General features: G+C 37.1%; 1 protein-coding gene across 2 annotated transcripts in view; it reads right to left on the minus strand.

The window, feature by feature from the left end:
- The window catches only part of gramd2aa (GRAM domain containing 2Aa), a 34,121-nt gene extending 26,164 nt beyond the window's left edge, over window positions 1-7,957 (minus strand). Inside the window, exon 1 of one of the 2 annotated variants that reach the window (XM_041979908.1) lies at window positions 7,735-7,957. In XM_041979908.1, coding sequence (XP_041835842.1) covers window positions 7,735-7,874 — 140 coding nt within the window. In that variant the 5' untranslated portion in view covers window positions 7,875-7,957. Of the gene's footprint in view, window positions 1-4,835; window positions 5,048-7,734 lie in introns of those variants that run through there. The other variant, XM_041979914.1, reaches the window with a different exon arrangement.
- Between the last annotated feature and the right edge of the window lie 1,152 nt (window positions 7,958-9,109).

Raw genomic sequence — 9,109 nt, forward strand, 5'->3', positions numbered from 1 at the left:
CTACATTAAACCTAAAATTTATTGTACTTTTCATCTAACAATTCTGTTCATCAGTCTAATTTAGCTAACAATTTCGGCTGTTATTTTATTCTACTTTAAAGTGAGATTTTAATAGTCTCGTTACATGAATAACTTGGCTGCTTAAAATACTTTCCAACCAGGACTTTGTCTTTATGCTAAACGAAGAGTTCGTTTATTGATTATTTTGGGAAATTGTTTTATGATATATCAATGACTTAAATGTGGCCATTTTAAGCTTTTTTTGTTTGTTTGTTTTTTTGTCTCTTTACTTTGAATGATTTATTGTTTATCTTCCAAGCTAACAATTACTTTCACCTGAAAGTTTTCTCTGTTCATCCATCACTTGTACTTGTGGCTAACATTTTAACTATTCATATTTTGGCAACAATAATTATTAGCTAAAAAATTTAAACAGCTTAGCTTGATGTTTTTACTGGTTTATTTCTTCTATAAATTTCCACTGCTCCTCCACTGACTCGTCTGATCTCAGCTTTATCTTTGTAGCACTTTTCAAACAGAAGTACAACCCAAAGTACCAAACAGAACAAAACACAAATGCAACAAATATAGGACTGAAAATACTTAAAAGTAAATCTGTGTAGCATATGTATATCTAAAAACAGTACATTAGACAAGTATTGTACAGAAAATTTTAAATATAACTGTTGAGATAAAGAATTAGCAATCACAAAGTAGACAGGAAAAACATTTAAAGGGATTTATTTAGGTAGTCGAGGAAAATGACATTGTAGTAGCTTAGTCTAGACATGATTTCTGCACGGATGACTTCTTCATTGTCACTTTGTGACAGGATGGTTCTTAGTTGGGCAATATGACGCACATTAAAGAAAGAAAATCTAGAATCATTTAACATTTGAATTAAAAGACTAATCTTGTTCAGAAATAATTCTATGCCTCTTCGCAGTCATACCAGAACTCAGCCAAGTCAGTGCCATCTACAGTAATTATATGGTTAGATCTCTTATGATTAATGGCCAAAAAAGACACTCTTGGTTTTGCCTGAATCCAGAAGTAGACAGTCACCTGGTCATCCAGGTCTTATATGATACAGTGAAGTATAGCATATTGTATTACATCTTCAAAACAGGTCTTTAACATTAGAAACTCAATTTCCTCAGGATTCATAGATAAATAGAATTGAGTGTCATCATCATAAAAATAGACTTGCACGTCATGTTTCCTACAGGGAAAAGCTGGGATATACTTGCTGTTAGCGACACATCCACGTACATATCATAGCTGCCACGCATTCCTAGCATCCTCACGTTGACGCAAGGAAGTGTGTTGCGTGTGCGAGTTGTAATATTGTCTTCAACACTAAAGGCGTTCATGAACAAGAGCATGAACACGACAGGTCCGAAACACAATGCTGGATAGTTTTCAAGACCACCTCTCAGACCTTGTCCGCAACCACCGGCATTTGTAATATATTTCCTCCCCGTTGCACAGTGATAAACACTCATGCCTTAACAGTTGGCAACAAATTGGAAGCTTTTTGGGGCTTGATGCCCCAGAAATACAATGTGACCGGTAGATTGACCTTTTTTTACTATTTCAAAGTCCAAGTGTTGTGTATTGCCCCTAGCGATGATCTCCAGTATTGAGCGTTGACGTGTACGCCTGCATTCATAGCAAGTATATGTCAGTCCTAAGGATGTTGCCCAAAGAGAGCATCAATAAAGTGATAAGTGGTCCAAGTCCTGAACTTTATGGAATACCACAACTAATTCTGGCATTCTGGCAAAGACACATTATGTACATCTATCAGTCCTAAAGCTGAGCCTTCTGGAATGGCTATCGATTGATGATTTACTGCTGTATTTACTTAACTGTTCAGCTTTTTTTTGTTGTTGGCTTAATTATAATTTACAAACACTTTATACAAAGAAGAACATCAAATTTGCGATCCTGTTTAGCTATGTATTTGTTATTAAATTCTAAATGACCGATTACATCATAAAAGCACTCCACAGTCTTCAACATACCTCTTGGCAACTGTTGAAGTAAATCTGGTGCTTCAAGTGCCGCTGGTGAGGTATTACGGATTATTTGTGTTAATTGATAGAAAATAATAAGTTTTTAAATTTTAAGTGCTTGTGGCAAACTTTCAACAATCTATTGTTTCTTCCACTCATATGTGCCTTATGTTTTCTGCCTGTGCCACTTCAACACAAACACATGTCTAACCTCTGTCCCGCGGTCCTCTGGGAAAGGGGAGGTTGTTGCCACCTGCTCTGGTATAATTACAGGTGCTGATGGAAACAGGCACCTGCATGCAGTTTCCAGTGTATTATCTCTAATTGGCCAGAAGCTTTGCGTCAGCCGCTGACCTGTTCAAACAACAGGGGCTTTCCGATGCTGCAGGTTAAATCTGACATGTTATCTGTGGTCACAGTGGGTTGAATAGGAAGTGAAAGGCCTATTGTAATAGATAAGAATAGGAACTGTGGGGGTCTTCTCACCTTTAGTCAGAGCTTAAGGGAAGTATTTAATTACATGAGAGAGCTCTTTTTGTAAAGTTTTAGTATAAAACTAAATAAAAAGACATAACTTTAATATAGTGGTAAACTTGTCATCTTAAATTAAAGTGGAGAGAAAAAAATTAAAAGAAAAATCAGTATGACTCTTCATCTGATTTTTTTTTTCTCTTCTATTTTAGATGCCAGACTTTGTCCTTGTCTGAAGTCCCAAAAAACAGACTTTGACTCTTTGGTTAACTGATTCACAAAGTGTTTGCTTACAGTCAAATAAATCTCACATGGTGACACAAACAGCTTTGGGATTCAGCTTTTTAATGGGAGTTTACCCATGGAAATGTTTCAGACACCAAAACAAGGCCTTATTTAGTCTGTTTGGATTTAATGCAGAATTACACTAAAACTGAACCACAAATGTTACATAAACTAGAGCACAGGCTGTGACTTTCTCCCAGTTACTTGATGTTGGTAACATACTGCCCAGTATATTATTGACCTCAAAAAATAAATAAATAACAAAAAACAAACAAACAAAAACAACTAACTTTAGTTAAACTGTTTCTGTTACCAGGAGGGCATGAACAAGACCATACAAGACTGTGCTAGCCTAACAGGCTTATAGAGTAAATAAAGACCAAGAGCTGTCCCACTTTATAGATTTCAAGCTGGTTTTGTGAAATGATAGAGATTGATGGCTATCTGTAAAGGCTAATCTCTACTCTCTTTCCATCCATGGAGTAATAATCTCATTTAAGCCCTTTAAATGTGACCAGGTGCTGGCATAAAACTATATAAGAATGTCAAATTCATAAATAAATAAATAAATAAAGTTAAAATTAAAGATACCCTTGTAACAACCATCTGTCTTATCTATCTATCTGTCTTATCTATCTATCTGTCTATCTATCTATCTATCCATCTATCCATCTATCCATCTATCCATCTATCTATCTATCCATCTATCTTGATGAAAAATCCTCCACTTCTCTGTCTTCTCCGTCATGTCCTTCTTTGTCTCTTGAGACAAACATTTTGCACTGTCACAAGACATCTTCCAAACCAATAAGCTGTAATCTTGTTAAGGTTGTTAGTCACGGATTGTTGCTGAAGAATGGTTGCACTCTCTTTGAACCAAAAAACCAAAACTCTACAGAAACACCAAAGATTTCTAGCAAAGGAGACTCTTTAGTGGAGGGAAGAATTTAGGAGGAGTGGGCGCCATGTTTTAAGTTGTCTGCAGGATGTTTCTGTTGCACACAGCTTAAAACTGAAGGCAAATGTTGTGGTGGCCATGCTTGAATTCATTGCGTCTCTTGGTAAAATTATGGTCTTCTTACCCTCCCTTTAGTCATCTTTGCAATTTAATGGGCAAGTCATTGTTGCCCATTAAATTACTTGGCCTTATGGTATTTTACAGACACAGACTGTCTTTACACTCTGAAATGCTCTGTCTGCACTGCTTGAGACCTCCTGAAATAACTTACCCATTGTATGAGCACCTCAAAAACAGCCTTTGATGGCACAGGAGTGTTTTAAGTCAGCACAATGCTCCAAATATTCACCTTTCTGAAGATTAAGTGGAACATAATAAATGTTTATAGTTTACAGGAATTTCAGAAGAAGTTAAACATGATTAAATAAGAGTATTTTCTTTTTCAATAAGTCACTAAGCAAGAAATTAATGATTAAATTTTTAAAATCTTCTAAATGTCAGAATCCAATACTCAGTAAAAGAAAACAGGAATATTATACTAATTAAATTTGTTCGTTAAACATGTCATGCGCTGAAATCTATCTGCATTTAATGTACGGATACTCTTGTCGACTAAACGGCGTGTTTTACTATGAGAAAGCAGAGATATCGTCAGGTTTGCCAAAAGATAAAAACCGGAAAGGATGTCATTCTTAACAATAAAAGCAGAAAGGGAAAGACTTTTTGGACTAAATACTGCTTGTTATTCATATGATTCCTTCCCATACCAGCTTTATCCAACTCTGGGCCACCTGTTTGTCTGTTGTGCAACGGGTAAACAATAGGTAAGCCCCCCCAAAAATCTATAACTTTTGATCAATGTTTAACATTTGTACACATTTCGTTAGTATGTCCTAGTATAAATAGTCTCTAATGTTCTACACCTTATTTATTAGTCTGAGCCAGTGTGGTGTACATTTTATTATTATTTTAATGTCTAAAAAGAACATAGAAATCTTTCTTTGAACATTGCAGGCGTTGCGCTACGAGTACATTTAGTTTGAAATCCTAACCGGAAGTTCTGCCATTTTTTCTGGAAGCTTCACGTGATTAGCGTCTCCTACCTGTAGCTTTCTAGCGGTCGCGAATTTTCCGAACGTGTTGTCCCCTCGAAGCTTCACCAAACTCCTTGTACTTGTGCTGCATTTCTCGATGAAATCATTTAATGTGTTTAGTCGAATAAAAAGTGACAAAAACTCGGTTTGTCCCCCCTCAATAATTACAACTAGAGCAGGCAAAGTGGCTGAGCTGCAGCGTCCTCAGAAGCGTGTCCGACTGTGGAGAGGTGGGTTGAGCTTACCTATTAACCAAGTGTGGGCTGGGGATTAAAGGGAGGCTATTTTTTCCCCACAGACTCTCAGAACAACAAAGTGACTGTACAGTGTGTATCTGCAATGTTTACTGAAACTTACTGCAACATGTAACTTGTTGCTCGAGTTAATTTTAGTCTTTAATGTCCAGATATTTTTGTTTTTACACCCTAATATTTCCATATAAGCATTATAAGTCATTATAACTTATATAAAAGTGCAAAATATTAGAAATAATCAATTTATTACAGTCTGCCATTTATCCAGTTTATCCATTTAAATTATTGGCAAATAATGTTTATATGAAATAAATGTCAAAAAAGAAATCTTAGTAGTAACAACTATGATTTATAAACTACACAAAGTGTGTTTGGTTGATTACTTATCCTCTTTGAAAAGACAAATTTTTTGTTGTATTTTTGCTGTAAAGCCTAATTAGTCACTGTTACAACTAGCGGTGACTTGTAAAGATCATGTTTCCAAAGGATGAGCAACATGACTAAATGTGTGGGTAGAGGAATGTGATGCCATCCTTATGACCAGTCTGGTGACCAGCATAAGGAGGAGGTGCCAGGCTGTTGTGGCTGTGTATGGATCTTCTGTAAAAATGGCCAGTATGTTTTTTTTTTTTTCCTTTTCACTGTGGAAGAGTGCAATCACCCAATCCACCAAGAAACTGAAAACTAATGAAGACCAACAGTAGAATATTATTGGGATATTTTTGTTGGGCACTACTCACATGTTTAGCTGTGCTTCTCATTCTACAAAAGCCTGATCCTTAATTTTTACCTCGTTGAGATCATGCTTTTCAACAATGTATATGAAAACAGTTATTGGACTAATAAAATTGAAGAAATAATTTACCAAATATGTTTATATGATGTACAAAAAGTCTCGAATAACATCACATTCCTTTTATAATACAAGCAATAGTTCTCCAAGGCTTTTTAGGGTCTGTCAAAGAATTTGTTAAGACATAGGGTGCTTTTTCACAAATTTTCAGTCTTGTGCTTGACTGATGTCAGAGGAATGCAGCCTTTTTTTTCTTACACCATCTAACACTGACCTTTATATGTAAGCATAAAAAGGTCCCAAAGCCCACGGGATGATGCCATGTTGTGTCCAAATATAACTTAGCAAAGACCCACATTTAAATGCACTTTATTCACACTAGAGCTGGGCGATATGAACCAAATCTTATATCTCGATATTTTTTACCTGAATCATAATATACAATATATATCTCAATATACTTTTTTTTTGTCAAGTAACCAAAGAGACAGTTCTAATTTACAGCCTTCGGTGCTAAATATACTTTTATTAAGGATCAGCAGCACATGTGCATTAAAACACCTGACTGACATTAAAGTACCTTTATGTTAAATTAAATGTTCCTAAAACAAAATAAATGAAAAATACTTTTCAATGACCATAAAAAAAATACAGCTGTGCAAATGTAAAAGAAAAGATGCTTTTAACTCAAAACAAGCTATCTCAATATAAACGATATTCCCTCCTTCTATGTTGCGTCTGATCAAGTCTCGATATATTTGAAAATCTTGTTATATTGCCCAGCCCTAATTCTCACACACTTAATTTGCTCCCATTTTCTTAGTTGCATCCATGAAAAGTACCAAAGATATCAGAGGTCGACAGATGTTGTTAACGGAAAAACTGCATATGTTGGCAAAGTTTGCAGTTTGTCATAAAAAAATTCTGGTAAAACTGAACAAGTGGAGAACAAAAAATGAAAAAAAGAAAAGAAAAAAGTTAGTTCAAAACTATTTACAGCAGATTAACTGCATTTGAAAGTGATGTCCTTAAGATATATATATTTCAAATCCAGTGAAAACCTGACACAGGACCTGAGAGACGTTTACTGAAGCCTCATTAGGAATGATCTCCTTTGAAGGGTGAGAGTTAATATGATGCCAGCAAACACAACAAGTATGACTGAAGAAAAATAAACTAGCTTTGAATGCTGCAACTGGAAGGAATTTTCTAAGCTAAACAATAAAGGGAACCCTAGTATTTAGATTAAATTAAAGAGCAGTGAGTACATTAGTGTTTAATAGTTATATATCCTCTATGATGCTAGAGGAAAAGACGCACTGAAGATTAAAACAAACGAAGGACCCAACGGTGCAAAAAGCTTGAGCCTGAATGGAAATCAGTGTTGATAAAGTCCTAATCACAGTTGGAGTACGTCCTATATCATCACCTTCAGCTGCTGGATTTTCTACAGCAAGCATAACAAACCAGAGAAATATTGAATATTTAAAGAAAATCTTGTTAAATCTGAAGAACTGCTGCCAACGAAACTGTGACACACAGATGGCAGCTACTTCTTGCAGACTTGCTCACCCAGCATGACCCACCTCTGCAGTGTTGATTTAATCTCCTCACTTTTTATTTTTACAAGTATCTGCTCAAACTCTCCCAGACGACACCCAGAAATAAAAACTGCAAACTTGTAGTCCTGCTGCGAATATAAAAACTGCCTCTTTGTTTTGTTTTATCGTAATTTATTTTAGATGGAGTTAACTGTAAATAATCATGAAGGATGTTGCCTTGGTTTGCACATTCAGCATCCCTCTGAATTTAAGCATCCTTTAAAGACCCTCAGTGTACTTCCTGTGATGTGTTCACTGACCTGGCTCTGCAGGCTGCTATCCTCTGACTGCAGTTACCATGAGGGTGGCGGTAGTGGGGAAGCTGGTAGTATCTGTCCTGGCCTGGGGCCTCGTCAGCAGGCAGGGCCTTTGGGCTGGCTGCGTAGATAGTGCATCCCATGAACACCTCCTGGAAGTCACCCTCTGTGTCCTACAGCAAGCGAGGTAAGAAACGTCCTTAAGGTATGCGCGGCCTGTCCTGTCCTGATGCCAGCCAGATGCTCTGTGGAAAAGCCATTGGCTCAGCACATTGGTATCTTAACCCCTCCCTCCTTCTGAAACTCTCCTCCAGCCAGCCTCGCTCTCTCTCAGCCTCCCCAGCCCTCCTCCCTCTGCCGAGGCTGAGAGCACAGAGGATAATCAGATTTCACATTTACACTCAACAAAATCATCCCCAGCGTAATCACTCCCTGTCACTGATGTTGCATTATGCTAATGCATGGAGCAGTTCAGGGGCATTAGGGGCAGTTAAAAATATCCCAGCTGCCTGATGGAAGCGAATGCCACATCAGACTCAGATAAAGTTGTAACAGAGTAGATGTTAAGAGACTGAACCGTTGACAGTCGGTTGAATGCACCGCCAGGGCTGCAGAGATCAGTTCAGTTTTAAAAATCTGTTACTGTGTGAAGAATGCCATCAAAAAACACCAAATTTTCAGTTTTGCAAGGTGATTGGGAATGTCCTTATTTGATGATGAATGAAGTAGAAAAAAGCTGAAGCTTGTGCCACATTTTTACTGTAGAAAAAAGGCTACTTAAATTGAAAATGAGCAAAATCATTATTCAAATTGCAAATTGTGAAAACAGTGAAGTTACAATAAGCCAAAACCTGCATTAAAAAAGGAAAAGTTTATTATAACCATCCTGCACTTTTATATAGATGCACATCAGCATCATATAATGTGGCATATAGTTTTAAGCCAGCCCATCTCAGGTGCTGCTGTTAAGTCAGCAGTAAAACTCTGTGGAGTCGGATAAAACTGGAAATTTGATCCTGTGGAGACTAACAGTGGCCTCTTTAAAGACACTGCTCTCCTGTGGCCACATGCTACAGTACAATCTGCAGCCTGAGGTGAACTCCCCTCCAGGAAAAAGGAACTTTTTGCTCTCTGTGGTGGCATAAAAATCAGATCAAATTGGTTTCATGTAAAATTGAGCGTCAGCACAGAAAATCTTTCCACCACCGGACTTGACCTTCAAGCTTAACAACGTGACGGTGAAGATAACAGCTGCACCAATAAACCAGGTTGCTGAAACTTGTAGTTTATCACTGCAGTTATCATTTAACAGTGTCATCATCTCAACTCTCCGGCATCAACAGAGCAGAAATCATTGATCAGTTCTTGGGACATGTTG

The sequence above is a fragment of the Melanotaenia boesemani genome, chromosome 1, assembly GCF_017639745.1.
Source record: "Melanotaenia boesemani isolate fMelBoe1 chromosome 1, fMelBoe1.pri, whole genome shotgun sequence".
NCBI classification, from domain to species: domain Eukaryota; kingdom Metazoa; phylum Chordata; class Actinopteri; order Atheriniformes; family Melanotaeniidae; genus Melanotaenia; species Melanotaenia boesemani.